A 17,147-nucleotide genomic window follows, 5' to 3' on the forward strand; every position below is an offset into this window, starting at 1 on the left:
GATTACCATAAGCCACAAGTGCAGCACATGCACAGCAGCAGTCCATCAGTGATTACCACAAACCACAACTGCAGCATATGCACAGCGGCAGTCCATCAGTTATTACCACAAGGCACAACTGCAGCACATTCACAGAAGCAGCCCATCAGTGATTGCCACAAGCCACAACTGCAGCACATGCACAGAGGCAGTCCATCAGTGATTACCATAAGCCACAACTGCAGCACATGCACAGAGGCAGTCCATCAGTGATTACCATAAGCCACAACTGCAGCACATGCACAGAGGCAGTCCATCAGTGATTACCATAAGCCACAACTGCAGCACATGCACAGAGGCAGTCCATCAGTGATTACCATAAGCCACAACTGCAGCACATGCACCGAGGCAGTCCATCAGTGATTACCACAAGCCACAACTGCAGCACATGCACAGAGGCAGTCCATCAGTGATAGCCACAACTGCAGCACATGCACAGTGTCAGTCCATCAGTGGTTACCACAAGCCACAACTGCAGCCCATACACAGCAGCAGCACATCAGTGATTACCACAAGCCACAACTGCAGCACATGCACAGCAGCAGTCCATCAGTGATTACCACAAGCTACAACTGCAGCACATGCACAGAGGCAATCCATTAGTGATTACCACAAGCCACAACTGCTTCACATGCACAACAGCAGTCCATCAGTGATTACCACAAGCCACAACTGCAGCACATGCACAGCAGCAATCCATCAGTGATTACCACAACCCGACAGTCAAGTTAGACATTGAGTTCTCTTCAGTAAGCTAAATAGAAAGTGCTTGACCAAATAGTCACAATATCATGCCTACAATAGCATGCTCAGTGTTTGGCAAAATTGTAAGTAATTATGGTTGTTACATCGCATTAAGGAAAACTTGAAAAGCACTTATACGCAATCATAAAAACCGGGAACATCAAGAGCCCCAATAGTGTAATACGTACTGGATAAGGTGGCAATAAATTCGTATTGCTAGATACTCACAAGTCAGGGTCGCCAGCAGGCAACCACTGTAAAGGCAGGTGGGGAGATTGCCCTGACCCCACTCAGGATTAAGAAGTCGCTCTCTGTAGACAGGAGAAAAGGGTAGCAACCCTCCACCAAGGGTGGACTCGAAATTGTATACAATGAACAGAGGCACCAAAAGTATAAAATTAGATAAAATGAGCTTAAAAACCAACTTAAATGGCAAAAATGAAGAAGGAAGTGGTGGTCTTACCTCCCTCAAGCAGACACGACAATGACTGCGATTCAGACAGTCAAACACATTTATTAGAAACTCCCCAAAAAATTTTTTGCAACGTGTTTCGCAGGCTCAATGCCGCTTCATCAGGCAATACAGGGAGGAGTATCAAGCGATCTGCACAAGGATTCAAGATAAGCACCTCTGTTTTTCCATTTAAGTTGGTTTTTAAGCTCATTTAATCTAATTTTACATTTTGGCGCCTCTGTTCATTGTATACAATTATACGCAATCATGGAGTACATCTAACAAATATACAGTATTTGCATATTTTAAGGGGCACGTAAGAGGATGTTCCCTGCAATTGGTGGTAATTGGCAAACCTAGGAATGGTCAATGAGATGCAAATTCCGAGCCAATATGGAATTATGCAAATTTATGCATCTTGAAAATGGTCCAACCGAATCCCATCTAGGTGGAATTTGATTGGTCCGTTTTTACATACAAAATTTACATAATCCTGCATCTCATTGACCATTCCTAATCATGAATAAAGGGGTATATGCTATAATAGTTTTGAGAAACCTCTCTCTAGCTTATAGTGAATGTTTGAAAAATAAAGTACACGTATGAAGGCTGCACACATATTTTTGCAATTTAATCTAACATCTACTTTCCATCTCATACTACAGCCAGCTAGCACATTCCAGACCTGGCTGTATGACCAGGTTGCAATAATTTTCTTATCTGGAGTCTTGCACTAGTTTTCAGTACAGGCAGCCCAGTTTATGTTCCCCTTTCTTCATGAATAATTAGCTGCACAGGCTGTTCCTGTTGAGGTAGTGCGATAAAGAATGGACATATTGGATCAACGTTCAATTGATAAAATGCTAATTATGCATGTAGCTGTGGTGATTTAGAGAAGCTCATTGGCTGCATCAGGGAGCTGCATGCTATACATCAGGGGTCTCAAACTCGCGGCCTGCGGGCCATTTGCGGCCCTTGATACAATATTTTGTGGCCCTCGCCGGCAAAAGCTTCCTTATATTTCGTTTCAGTGCTCCCAAGTAATCCGCCGCATCCCCGCCGCTAAATGAGGGCTGCAGAGCCCCCAAATAGCCCGGGGCGCAATCCGCCGGCAGTTCCTGGAAGAGGCAGAGCTTTCAGCTTCAGCTCTGCCCCTCCTGACGTCAATCGCCACACAGATTGCCGCCTCTCCCCGCCCCTCTCTGTAAAGGAAGAGTGAGAGGGGTGGGCAGAGGCGGTAAGGCGCCACGATTGTGAAATTCCTTATGCGGTCCAGCTTCATCCTGACTTTGCCTCCTGCGGCCCCCAGGTAAATGGAGTTTGAGACCCCTGCTATACATGCTTCAATATGAGCTTGTACAGAAAGGAGCATTGTGAAAGCCAATAAGTGCCAGAGCTGTTGGCTATGTAGTATTTGTAATGCTGTGTGTGAAATATGGTCATAGGATTGTTTTTTATTTAGTATGGTTCCTCTTTATAAGGAAAACGAGCACATAAGCTTCAATTCTCTAAAGCTGTTACAGCATGGAAAACTGAAATTACTGACTAATGAGGTAAATACCTCATGAATGCCAGTTCACAAAGAATAGAGCATGTGCTGAGACAAGTGAGATCTTCCGTATTTTATATCCAGCCTGGAGCTGTTGGTAACTAACAGCCAGCTATTCGGTAAGGTTATAGAAGGGAGGAAACAGCAGAGAAAAGGTAAACACTTATTGAACTATTCTGAAAAATAAAGTTAATGATAAAAACCTATTTCCCTAATTTCACAATATTATCATGTAGTGATGAAGAATGTATAATAAGATGGTACTAATGGTTTTGAGCTGATAAAAATGTTAATTGTATGCATTTTTTACTTGAAGTATACCAGAGTAAGTAATAGAACCAATCCATATTTACCCGGGCCTTCCTCAAGCCCCATAAACACAAGCGAGTCCCTCACCGTCCTACCCCCTTCTGCCATTCAGCCGCGATCAGCCCCGTTAAAATGCTCGGTCGGGTCCAATCTGGGTCTTTTGCGCATGTGCGGACCTCCCGCGCATGCGCAGTAGACCCGGACTGACGCGACTGAGCCTGTTACTAGGGCTGATTGCGGCTGAATGGCAGACCGCAGGAGGACGGCATGGGACTCACTTGTGCTTATGGGGTTGTAGGAAGGCCCGGGTAAGTATCGAGTAGTTCTATTACAGAGTCTCTGGTTTACTTTAAACTTTACTTTTCAGTATGTGCTGGCTGTATCATATCTTTTATCCATTTTCCCTGAACTGCAACTATGCATGAAATACCAAATTAATTACCACATGAGGTAAGAATCTTAGTAATTTGTTATGCAGTTTTTTGGTAAATTACTGAACTATAGCTGCAGGTATGAAAATCTTAGTGAAAAAATATATTTTTTTACCGCATGAGGTAAATTACTGAACATTACATTTGTACTGAACAGGTCTCAGTGAATTGAAGCAAAATGTCATTTCTGACTTTTCCATGTAACTGTCTTGTTACCCATGATTTGGCTTCTGCGAAAGCCCCAATTATGTTACCTGTGGTCCTTTGTCTCAGAAAACTTGTAATCAGTTATCACCCCGTGTTCTGTTTCCACAGCAAGACTAAGCCACAGCAGAATGATTCAGGAATGATTAATTAGTGCAATTCAGAAAGTGTGTTCCGCGTGTTCTCACTGTTGTGGGGAGAAATGTCAAGATGTCTGAATCACTTACTGCTAATTTATTCATAATGCAGGCAGTGCTGGGCTGCCTCTCTGTTCTTGCAGTGTGTTATAGCTCACCAGTCATGTGCCCTGTGGGTTCTCTTTCTAGATGGTACAGCTGCATGCTGGGTAAGAAGTGTAGCCTGGCGCCACTGAAGGAAGAACTGCGCATACAAGGGGTATGTACAATAATATGCTTATTACTCCAATGCCAGGACTTGGCAGGGCTTTTTCTGTTAGACTTTTTTGCCGTTATTAACATTAGTAGATTGACATTTTGGATGTAATTTATATATTCAAATGTTAGAAGTAAAAACTGTATTGCTGCTAATAAAAAAGTAGATAAGTTTATTAAGTATACCGTATATATTTGAGGTTAAGACATCCTGTGTATAAGCCGATCCCCCAACTTTTTCCCCTGAAGAGAAAAGAAAACCTAATGTGTGACCCGCGGATAAGCTGACCCACCAATGTCTCCCCCCCAGTCTGTGGTGCAGAGCGCCTCCCCCCAGTCTGTGGTGCAGAGCGCCTCCCCCCAGTCTGTGGTGCAGAGCTCCTTCCCCCAGTCTGTGGTGCAGAGCGCCTTCCCCCTAGTCTGTGGTGCAGAGCGCCTTCCCCCTAGTCTGTGGTGCAGAGCGCCTTCCCCCTAGTCTGTGGTGCAGAGCGCCTCCCCCCAGTCTGTGGTGCAGAGCGCCTCCCCCCAGTCTGTGGTGCAGAGCGCCTCCCCCCAGTCTGTGGTGCAGAGCGCCTCCCCCAGTCTGTGGTGCAGAGCTCCTTCCCCCAGTCTGTGGTGCAGAGCTCCTTCCCCCAGTCTGTGGTGCAGAGCTCCTTCCCCCTAGTCTGTGGTGCAGAGCGCCTTCCCCCTATTCTGTGGTGCAGAGCGCCTTCCCCCTATTCTGTGGTGCAGAGCGCCTTCCCCCTAGTCTGTGGTGCAGAGCGCCTTCCCCCTAGTCTGGTGCAGAGCGCCTTCCCCCTAGTCTGTGGTGCAGAGCGCCTTCCCCCCAGTCTGTGGTGCAGAGCGCCTCCCCCCAGTCTGTGGTGCAGACTGCCTCAGCCCCCCCGTATATGGTGCATAGTGAAGCATGCTTGCAGAGCGTATGTAGGTATGTGATGCCCAGTGTATGCATGTTTAGCAGAGTGTATGTATGTGGTGCAGTGCAGCATCACATACATAAACTCATGTTCAGCAGAGTGTGTGTGATGCAGAGTGCTGTGCAGTGTACATATATAGCTACCTCTCCTGAGGATGCCGAGGGACCCCTGCCGGGCTACAGGGGGCTGGGGGAAGCCCCAGGTAAGTGCAGATTTTCATTTGTATGCACTGCTCAAAGTCCCTTTAAAGGGACACTTAAGCCTTAGAAAAAAAGAATCTGTTTTACTCACCTGGGGCTTCTACCAGCCCCCTGCAGCTGTCATGTGCCCTCGCGTACATCACAGTCCTTCTGTTTTCGGAAGTATGTAATTTAACATTCTTTCTGTTTGCTGTAGGTTCCTAAAGTTGCTCACACTGAGTTTTATCAGGGGAAGACAATGCGCTGGGCCCTGGCGTGGAGCTTCTATGATGATGTCATCATTCCTGTAAGTAGAGACTAGAGATGTAACTCCTTCTGACGCAGTCCCTTTCACATCACCTGTTCTCTGTTCTAAATGGCTATAGAGTTCTTCTACAAGTTTACTTGTATCTATGTTGAACTGATATCTTTCAGGTAGGGTGGTGGTTATTATTTTATTCTGCATTTATATAGGGCTGACCTCTTATGCAGTGCATTGACTTATAGTCCTGTCATTAAGGCACTGCCACAGTTCAGCTTTTTTTGCTCTTATCTCAGCTGAAAGTGAGTAGTAGGTGCTGTTAGTTCACTTTGCTACAGGGTGATTGGCAGTCTATACCAACACTGGTAAGAGAAGCCAGATAACATGATTCACTTGTTCTCCCCTACATTGGAAAGAATTGCCATACACCAGTCTACCTGGCAGGAATGCTGCTGCATTAGGTGTAATGAATATAAGTTCCTGCTATGGCTGCACACAGGAAAGCTGAAAACAATAGGGGCATGGGTATAGTTAGCATCCATGTACCCTTCTAGTACCCCTGAAATGGTAAAAAATGAATTCGGCCCTTAGTGGACTAGATTATCTAATTCTTGTCCTTCTGATGTTGCTTGCTGTTTTCACTCAGGGTCCCTCTCATTCCCCATCCTTGGTACTCTTTTTGTATTTGGCAGGATCCCTCCGTTGAATATCCTCCCAGAAGTGTCCCCCCCCCCTCCTCCAGTAGTGACAAGCAACTCAGAGCTGCGCATGTGCGAGTTCTGCACCAAGCGTGCACAGCATAGGGGAAGCGCCTTTCACTGTGCATGGGCATTATAGAATTTGCACATGCGTAGTTCGGAGTCATCTGTTGGCACTTGGGGAAGGCTGGGGAGAGAAGAAGACTGGAAACGGGAAGGACCCTGAAGACAACAAGCAGCATATGGGGATGCTAGGAATTAGGCAGTCTAGCGCCGCATGAGCTTAATTCACTTGTTTTTTTTGTTCCCCTGATTCAGAGCTACTTAAAATTGACCGTACTCTGGGCTATGTTTAGCCCTTTAGGTAACTGATCCCAATTTATGAATAATACTGGATTACAATAGAATAAGATTAGTATAACCATAGAGCAACAAATGAGGTTCACTGTCTTAATGGGTTAGTTAATAAATGTATTATCATAATGCACATATGGCTGACCGCATGCAAATGTCTGCCAATAAAATTAGGATTAAATGCATCGGGGGAAGCTGGTTAGAGTGCATAATTCATGCATTTAGTGATCATGCTGTGCAGCATTGCATTGAAAAGCTTGAGCCAGTATAAACACACATCCACACATGGCCGCCACATACCAGCTCACAGACCCACAAGACTGAAGCAGAGCGACTTGCAATGAGCATAGTCCCTGAAGCTCATCATTTGTAAATCCACAGTGAAGGGTTCGTTCTTAGGATAATTGAAATCACAGAAGGCAGGACAGTATGAATGATCACGATTTATATCTATATATGTGAACAGATCCTATTAACATAGGATCTGTTCACCTCCGTTAAGATCTGGTCCGTTTAGTTCTGCTTAACAGTTTTTAATGCCAGTGTGAACCGGGCCTAAGTGGGCAATACTGTATTTCCCTGGTAGAAAACAGTTGGAGGAATATTGATAGTTTTGCCAACATACACCAATTTATAATGATCAAATTGCAGAAAGAAACTTTGTAAGATCTTGGAATTCTGCTCTAAAACTGGAGCATTTGTTATGCTGAAATGATCTAGACTGCATTGATTTACTTGCTGGTGGCGCGCACCAGGATGGCTTGTTCCAATCAGCGCTGCGGCCTTTCACGGTGGAGTAGGAGGGGGCATGTGTGGGACTGAGGGACACAGCCCCCGCAACCAATATGGGTGGGGCAGGAGGGGGCGTGTGCGGGACGCAGGGACTCAGCCCCGCAACCAATCTGGGTGGGTCAGGAGGGGGCGTGTTCGGGGCGGAAAGGAACAGCCCCCGCAGCCAATCTGGGTGGGGCAGGAGGGTGCGTATGCGGGATGCAGGGAAGGGACACAGCCCACCAGCCAATCTGGGTGGGGCAGGAGGGTGCGTATGCGGGATGCAGGGAAGGGACACAGCCCCCGCAGCCAATCTGGGTGGGGCAGGAGGGTGCGTATGCGGGATGCAGGGAAGGGACACAGCCCACCAGCCAATCTGGGTGGGGCAGGAGGGTGCGTATGCGGGATTCAGGGAAGGGACACAGCCCCCGCAGCCAATCTGGGTGGGGCAGGAGGGTGCGTATGCGGGATGCAGGGAAGGGACACAGCCCACCAGCCAATCTGGGTGGGGCAGGAGGGTGCGTATGCGGGATTCAGGGAAGGGACACAGCCCCCGCAGCCAATCTGGGTGGGGCAGGAGGGTGCGTATGCGGGATGCAGGGAAGGGACACAGCCCCCGCAGCCAATCTGGGTGGGGCAGGAGGGTGCGTATGCGGGATGCAGGGAAGGGACACAGCCCCCGCAGCCAATCTGGGTGGGGCAGGAGGGTGCGTATGCGGGATGCAGGGAAGGGACACAGCCCCCGCAGCCAATCTGGGTGGGGCAGGAGGGTGCGTATGCGGGATGCAGGGAAGGGACACAGCCCACCAGCCAATCTGGGTGGGGCAGGAGGGTGCGTATGCGGGATTCAGGGAAGGGACACAGCCCCCGCAGCCAATCTGGGTGGGGCAGGAGGGTGCGTATGCGGGATGCAGGGAAGGGACACAGCCCACCAGCCAATCTGGGTGGGGCAGGAGGGTGCGTATGCGGGATGCAGGGAAGGGACACAGCCCCCGCAGCCAATCTGGGTGGGGCAGGAGGGTGCGTATGCGGGATGCAGGGAAGGGACACAGCCCACCAGCCAATCTGGGTGGGGCAGGAGGGTGCGTATGCGGGATTCAGGGAAGGGACACAGCCCCTGCAGCCAATCTGGGTGGGGCAGGAGGGTGCGTATGCGGGATGCAGGGAAGGGACACAGCCCACCAGCCAATCTGGGTGGGGCAGGAGGGTGCGTATGCGGGATTCAGGGAAGGGACACAGCCCCCGCAGCCAATCTGGGTGGGGCAGGAGGGTGCGTATGCGGGATGCAGGGAAGGGACACAGCCCCCGCAGCCAATCTGGGTGGGGCAGGAGGGTGCGTATGCGGGATGCAGGGAAGGGACACAGCCCCCGCAGCCAATCTGGGTGGGGCAGGAGGGTGCGTATGCGGGATGCAGGGAAGGGACACAGCCCCCGCAGCCAATCTGGGTGGGGCAGGAGGGTGCGTATGCGGGATGCAGGGAAGGGACACAGCCCACCAGCCAATCTGGGTGGGGCAGGAGGGTGCGTATGCGGGATTCAGGGAAGGGACACAGCCCCCGCAGCCAATCTGGGTGGGGCAGGAGGGTGCGTATGCGGGATGCAGGGAAGGGACACAGCCCACCAGCCAATCTGGGTGGGGCAGGAGCATGCGTATGCTGGATTCAGGGAAGGGACACAGCCCCCGCAGCCAATCTGGGTGGGGCAATAGGGGGCGTGTGTGGGACACAGCCCCCGCAGCCGATCTGAGTGGGGCAGGAGGGTGCGTATGCGGGATTCAGGGAAGGGACACAGCCCCCGCAGCCAATCTGGGTGGGGCAATAGGGGGCGTGTGTGGGACACAGCCCCCGCAGCCAATCTGGGTGGGGCAGGAGGGGGCATCTGCGGGATGCAGGGACACAGCCCCCGCAGCCAATCTGAGTGGGGCAGGAGGGGGCATCTGCGGGATGCAGGGACACAGCCCCCGCAGCCAATCTGGGTGGGGCAGGAGGGGGCATGTGCAGGATGGAGGGACATGATTACACACAGCTGGTGACTTAGAAATCATTATTGTGAATTACACATTGCTGAATAAATATTGGGTTAATTTGTTTTACTGCATTCATTTAATACATTTTATATAATTTTACTGCTTTAATTTGGAAGCCCTATTTGCCTGCCTTCCCTATCTGTCCCTTTCATCCACCGCTAAAGAGAAAAACAATGTTTTCAGTTCAATAATTAAATTTCAGATGAATATCAAAAGGAATTAAAGTAATCCAGGCTGATGCTGCTATAAAAAGTGGGAAAATTGCCCCCTAGCCGAATAAATAAATGACACCTTCTCATTTTCACGGTATAGCTATGTTGCTTTGTGATGATAATAATACCCTTGTCCCTAGGGCTGCATGCGTCTTTAACAAAAGCAAATACAGTTTGCGTTTGGTTTTCTGCATTGTCATATATGTGGCCAGGGCTACGTCCTCCTGATTGATGCCATCTGTATCAGCGTATCGGAGGCTCGGAAATCCTTTGCCATAGCCTGCTGGTGAACACGCTCCCTGCCCCGTGTCTGATAAATACCTTTTGTACAGCCGTCTTGTGACAGCGATCGGCTAATGCCCATTTGTCTGAAGGATTGGACATGCACTCTGATTTTTCTGGGCTTAACAAATTAAAAAGGCATTAGCTGACAGCTTCTATCACACAATCAGCATAATCACGGACTGGTGTGAAACAATGAAAGCAAGACCAGCGGCTAAGGCGACCTGTCAGCCCTCCTTCTGTAGCCTAGCCTAAGAGACTATGTTGTCTATCGATTTCAGGGCTCTTTTATTTCCTGTGCGCGGGTTGGGGGTTAACTGCAGATGTCTAGCCTTGCAATTACAATTCAGGGAGTTGGCATTAAATTGGTATGATTGTAAGCAGCCAGTGAAAGGTCTTAAAGGACGACTAACTGTGATCTCAAACCGAGCGTGGCGTGATAGAATTGATTGTTTTTACAGAGCGTCTCGCCATTTAAAGCTGCAGCGTCATATTCATTTATTTAATTTTATTTGTCGTATTCATTTATTACATTTTTTTAATTCTCACTTTTGATTTTTAGGAAGAACGCAACACAAAATAATGTTAAAATCCCATTCAGAAACCACCTTAAAATACTAAGCTGAGTGTGTAGCGATAATGCAGATAGACTGTCGATAAAACAGTTATTAGGCAGAGACTGGGAGTTACTCCCCTGCAGGGAGCAGTAAAAGGTGGACAATGTATCAAGAGATTTCCAGCATAATTTAGGTGTTAAAGGTGATGTATAAAGCGTGCACCTGTTATCTGCAAGCTAATGCCTTCCATTGTGCATACACAAAGAGGGACACTTAGCAGCAAATTGCACTGAGGGCTCTAAGAAGGAAATGAGCGGGGAAGGTTAGAGAACGGGAGTGACTCTATAAGCAGATCCCTGTGGTTTTTCACTTATAAAGGGTCGACTACTCGATTCAGCAAACATTTACCCTTCAATTGCCATAAATTTAGGCAATTCACCTCACTTGACATATTTGTTTAAAACAAACCTGAAGCGTAAATAAACGTATGAAATAATGAATTGTAGACGTAGTTCAGCTAAGAAATGGAACACTAGTAGCCAAGAAAAGAGGTCTCGTATTCTTTCCAGTACAAGAAGAGTTAAGGAACATCAGTTGTTTTCTGTGTGAAAGAGCTTCTCTGAATTCTTCAACCCAACTTGGGTCGAAGACGCACTGATACAACCAAGAAACAGTGAAAGACAGCTTGAGATAAGGTTTTACTGCAGGACATTATTTCTGCTTTGTTTCATAGGTTAAAATACAGAGTGTGGTTTATAAACTGCAAATATGACCCGAATATGCAACGTTATAAAAAAAATTACCGTATATTCCGGCGTATAAGACGACTGGGTGTATAAGACGACCTCCCAACTTTTTCAGTTAAAATATAGAGTTTGTGATATACTCACCGTATAAGACTACCCCTCTTCCAACTTATACCAAATTTAAAAAAAATTCATATACTGGTGCTGTACTGTATGTGGTACCCAGTAAATAACAGTATATAGTCAATTGACTGGTTGGATTGGTGAACTCTCCCTCTTCCTAAGTGGATTGGTCAGCTCTCCCTGTCCCCCTGTTTATCAGAGCAGTATGGAAGAATAGATCGCGCTGTGCCCATAAAATACGCCTCTTTCACCCCTCTGGCCCACCCTTTTATCCTATTTACCTCACTCTCTGCCTCTCAGAACTCACACATATGCGCCTTCACCGTTTCACTACAGTCCTCAGCAGCAAGATCTGAGAGATGGTAACAGGATAGGGGGTATCACCCAGCATCAATGATACCCGGCGTATAAGACGACCCCCAACTTTTCAGAAGATTTTCAAGGGTTAAAAAGTAGTCTTATACGCAGGAATATACAGTATATCAACGAAAATAAAATGACTCTCTTTATTATCTGTACTACACTTACAATTCATTACATCATCATTTTTTTCCACTTCAGGTTTGCTTTGGTAACCCCACCCCCTACCCTAAAAAAAAAAAAAATAGCAGTATTTGGATTGTTCCTATTTTCACAATGAAATATGCCTGTAGTAACATTAGCTATATTTATAAAACAGCAAATGTCAGTTTGACATCAGAGCTAATTACCCACTCCAGACACAGATGTCTTCCGAGTCCTGTAAACCAGTGTTTCTCTACATTATTATAGTGTGCTCCCCTTTATTAATGACAGTAATGGCCAAGTACCCCTGGCTATGAGTAACTTCATCTCCAGTGCCTCCTGACACACATTAGTGATGAGTGAATGTTTATCACTGCTTCACAAACATTCTTTGATGTTTTTAATGAGTTATACTGTACACACTTATTCAGATTAGTTTATATGTGATTTTTAATTACAGATAGCCCTACTTACAAACGACTTGGGTTACAATGTTGCAGAGATGCAAACAAAATTATTTTCCTCAATTCAGTAAAGGTCCGTACACACGCCGGACTTTAGGCAACGACGGGTCCGTCGTTGCCTCCCGCTGGGTGGGCGTGCCAGCGACAGTCCGGCGTGTGTACGCTCTGTCGTCAGACTGATACGGCTGTTCCTGAGCGATCCGCCGGGCGGATCGCTCAGGAACAGCCGTATCAGTCTGACGACAGAGCGTACACACGCCGGACTGTCGCTGGCACGCCCACCCAGCGGGAGGCAACGACGGACCCGTCGTTGCCTAAAGTCCGGCGTGTGTACGGACCTTTAGAGTACACAGTGGCCGGCACTACGAGATGAACTGTCAATGGCAGGTTGCTTTTAAGGAACTTTAAGGGAGAAGCAAAAACACCACCTAGTTGTCAGAAAGTAAATAGTTTATCCACGCCTCACTGTGTTTAACACAGGACTCTACTTACAAACAAATTCAACTTACAATCAATCTCCCAGGACCTGTTTGTATGTAGGGGACCACCTGTATTTTAATCTGAAAATATACTACAATAGATTGACTGACAAGGTCAAGTACGTCCTGGGCCCTAGTAATGTACCCCCAGGTGATGGTGTACCATTGTTTGAGGCTCTAGGCCAGGGGTGCTCATTAGTTAGCTCATGATCTACTGGTAGAACTTGAGCTAAGGAGGAGTCAAACGTATTAACCCTGCTTGTAATTCCTTCAGCTGTTACTTCAGTTCAGGTGATTCAGGTGATTTTTTTTTTATGGATTTTTAGCAAATGAAACATTATTTGACATACACAGAAGTAACATTTGTATACTGTGCTACTAAGATATCACATGTTACATTAAAGTACGGTATGTGCCCTGTAGTATCCTTTAAAGCCTAAATTCCTCAACACATGGCACACGTACCTCAGGTGGTATGTTAGTTGGGCTCAGGAGGTACTTGGACTTGACATAGTCAATCCATCTAAATCTATTTAGCTTTTTAGGAAAAAAAGTCTGTAAAATATAAATAAACTAAATAATATATCAATCAAATTAAATGTGTTTAGTTAATCTAAAACGTCAAGCAATGTTTGAAAAGCATTTATAAACTATTACAAGTTGAAGGATACCAGCGCTGAATGAAAAAGAAAAACGGGGGAGCGGGCTTGTATATGATGTAGTCCTCGTGCCCACTGATCCCCCATTCTCCTCCGTCCCCCTCCTTTATTGCGCACTTCCTGGTCAGTTGGTTATTAGTGTGCAGGCGCTACCCCGGCTGCACACATCCTTGATCGTGTGGCTGAGAGCTCTCTTTGCATGTGCATGTGACCAGGAAGTGGCTGTGGGGGACATTTTCACAATATAAGAGGGGGGCAGAGGAGAACGGGGTGAGCGGTGGGCATTTGGACTACTTTATACACATGCCTGCTCCACCCGTTTTTTTTGTTTTTTTTTTCTCTTTTTCATTCAGCTCTGCTATCCTTTAAAAAAAACAATCATGGAATACATGTTTGAACCAAAATGTATTCTAAACTTTTAGCTGATCAAAGTGGCCACCTTTGATATGTATACCTGCTAAACACACTTGTGCAGGGACGGTTTTAGGTAAAATGGGCCCTTGGAAAAAATGAATGTAGAACCCCTTATATTTTCATACTGTACTGACAGTAAACTGTGATTGCTACAGTCTGACTTGTGGGACCCCTAAGGAGTTTTGGGCACAGGGCAAATGCTGAATTTGAGACAGTGGAAGCACAGGCCCTGCACTTGTGGCTTTGCTTCTACAAAGGAAAACAAATATTCTTCAGAAAGTCTTCCTAAATATTGTTGCAGCAGTTCCCGTCAATGTGTTGCACTTGTAGATTGCTTTGCTTTCACTCTTCTGTCCACTTTAACCAAAGCCAAATCAATGGGCTTTAAGTGTGCTTACCACTCCATGTTTAACTTACCATCTTGTCATTTTTTCCTAAAGTAGCTTCGGTATGGCTTGGACTTGTGTTTGGGTCATTATCTTGCTGTAGGACCAACCAGGTGCATAATAAAGGGTACTGCATGGCGCTGCAAAATGCTGCAGCCTTTTGGTTCAGTGTGCCGTTCCCTTGCTGTACTTGACGCTCCCTTGCTGTACTTGACGCTCCCTTGCTGTACTTGACGCTCCCTTGCTGTACTTGACGCTCCCTTGCTGTACTTGACGCTCCCTTGCTGTACTTGACGCTCCCTTGCTGTACTTGACGCTGTGGTCCTGTAAGCTGCCTATCATGCAAGCTGTTGACTCTCAGAAACTTGTCTTCTGATGCTTTTGTGGCTTTGGCGGACCTCTCACTTTCAGACTATCCTGGGTTTTTGAGTACTGTTTGTTGGCGACGGAAGCTGTATTCAGTGACGCCTTAACTTATGCAAGTTTCTCTGTAGGAAAGAACAACACTTTTTAGTGTTGTGATAGGTCTGTCTCTGTTCCATGGTCAACTCCCTGTTTCTCACTGACGGAGCTGTAATTAATCAGAAAAAGTTGGGACACCTGTAAAAAGTGGTAGTAGCATCATTCAAGGCTTCATCTTCCCCCATCTGTATTTTTCTAGCCCATTTCCCTGAAAAAGTCAATTTTGTATCATCCCCAGAATTGAGTAACCTTACCAGTTAGTGTATGTTAGTATATTATATGCTGTAAATAATCTTTTAGAGCAAAGAAGAAATGCTGGGCTTCAGTCCACTTTAAGGCACCTGCTTTGCCAGCCTGTGAAAATGGCCTTGACCCTCCCTCTCTCCTTTCCGTTCTGTGTCTCTGACATTCCGCTTGCTTTCTTTCCCTCCCTTTCTCTACTACTTTGCTTAAATTCTAAATTTTTGCCACTTTGCTCGTTCTCTCTCTCTCCTCCCAAAATGAAGGTTTTAGCTGGAGTTGGCATTTAATTAGGGAAGATGTTAGTTTAGGAGTATGTATTCTGTAACTGACATATGGATTGTTGCTTTTAACTCAATCCTAACCCTGACATGATGCATCATTTTCAGTGGATGGGGCTTGAAAATTAACTCGTCAAAGTGTTTTTGTTCTTTTATTCTTTCTACCATTCTCTCCTGTTGTCCCACTCCTGGTTACTACACTTAAATACTACCCATTTCCAGGGCTTTGGAGTCGGAGCAATTTTGGGTACCCGGAGTTGGAGGCGGATGATTTTGGTACTGTCTCTACAGCCCTGCCCATTTCAGTATTTTCTTAATCAGAGAAATGCGATTATTTTGCTAAGCTGATAAAAGGGTGGCACAGCGGGTAGCACTCTCGCCTTGCATTGCTGGGTTTAAGCCCCAGCCAGGGCACTATCTGCATGGAGTTTGTATGTTCTCCCCGTGTCTGCGTGGGTTTCTTCTGGGCACTTCAGTTTCCTCCCACATCCCAAAAATATACAGATAAGTTAATTGGCTTCCACCTGGAAATTGGCCCTAGACTAGGATGGACATATGACTATGGTAGGGATTAGATTGTGAGCTTCTCTGAGGGACAGTTAGTGACAAGGCTATATACTCTGTACAGTGCTGCGGAAGATGTTGGCACTAAATAAATACTAAATAATAATAATAACAATAATTATAAACCTGGGTCCTTTTTGTGTGATTTCTACACAACAATCCATGGAGCCTCCCTTCTCTTGCACTGTGGCGACTAGACTTTTCCACCTCCTGAGTCAGGAGTGATTGCTGTGAGCATGATGAGAATCTGGCTGGGCGGGTGGTAGAATAACACACAGTGTGCCTGATTCGCATAATAGGCCCCCAGTACCTGAGATGTGGCGCCCTCCCTGCCAGCTGTGCAGCAATATGCTACAGCAGCAAAAATCTCCAAGTGCTGAGTGCGGATTCCACATGGGAGATCGGCCTCATTCCACAATACCACAGAATGGAGCTACGATATCACAGGAGTAGAACCAGCCGAAAACAAACACTCTCCGCTCAACAGCAGAGTATGGGGGGAAGCAAAATATACAATTGTGTTCAGACTTTGCCGTGCCCATTTCCTCCTGGACATTCCTGAAGAAATTAAAAGCAGGGGGAACATTCTCAAACTAGCATGTTCATCTAACAATAGAGGAGGGTTTAGATATTCTGTGCTGAATCGAAAGGGGGCTGTAGGGATGCTGCTAGCTGTGCTGCTGTGTTCAAGAGGGGACATAGAAATCACTTACTGTTTTGTATCTTTAAAGGGATACTTAAGTCTAAAAAAAATGATTTTTACTCACCTGGGGCATCCCTCAGCCCCCTGAAGCTGTATGGTGCCCTCGCAGCCTCGCTCCGATCCTCCTGTCCCCGCCGGCGGCTACTTCCGCTGTCGCCGAACCCGGAAGTAGCCGCCGGCGAGGACAGGAGGATCGGAGCGAGGCTGCGAGGGCACCATACAGCTTCAGGGGGCTGAGGGATGCCCCAGGTGAGTAAAAATCTTCTTTTTTTTTTAGACTTAAGTGTCCCTTTAAGTGAATGTAGCCCGTCATTACAGAGCAATATTTACTTGGCTTTAAAGAATACCCAAATAGCTCATGGTGGACCAGAACCTCTAGGAAAGTACATGGGGCTAAAAGAGACCATAAAGCCCTCCTACTAAAAAGCAACACTGAGTATAATTGTGCCTTCTTACACCAGGTATTTACAATAATTCATTAACTAGTCCCTGCAAAGCGGGCATTTTAAAATGATCTGTTTTGATTAGGATACACCTGCCTTTTTCCACTACTAATGGGCTGGGGGGGGGGGGGTAGTTAAAGGACAACTGTAATGAGAGGGATATGGAGGCTGCCATATTTATTCCTTTTAAACAATACCAGTTGCCTGGCTATCCTGCTGATTCTCTGCCTCTAATACTTTTAGCTATGGACCCTAAACAAGCATATGCAGCATCAGGGATTTCTGACATTGTTGTCAGA

The 17,147-nt window shown here is 46.7% G+C and overlaps 1 protein-coding gene across 1 annotated transcript in view; it reads left to right on the forward strand.

Moving 5' to 3' along the window:
• Positions 1-17,147, forward strand: part of METTL16 (methyltransferase 16, RNA N6-adenosine) — a 114,640-nt gene that overhangs the window by 74,506 nt on the left and 22,987 nt on the right. The window contains exons 7-8 of the mRNA XM_068270239.1: positions 4,057-4,126; positions 5,436-5,525. Of these exons, the coding sequence (XP_068126340.1) occupies positions 4,057-4,126; positions 5,436-5,525 (160 nt within the window). The remainder of the gene's footprint in view (positions 1-4,056; positions 4,127-5,435; positions 5,526-17,147) is intronic.

The sequence above is a fragment of the Hyperolius riggenbachi genome, chromosome 2 (genome assembly GCF_040937935.1).
Source record: "Hyperolius riggenbachi isolate aHypRig1 chromosome 2, aHypRig1.pri, whole genome shotgun sequence".
Taxonomy (NCBI): Eukaryota; Metazoa; Chordata; class Amphibia; order Anura; family Hyperoliidae; genus Hyperolius; species Hyperolius riggenbachi.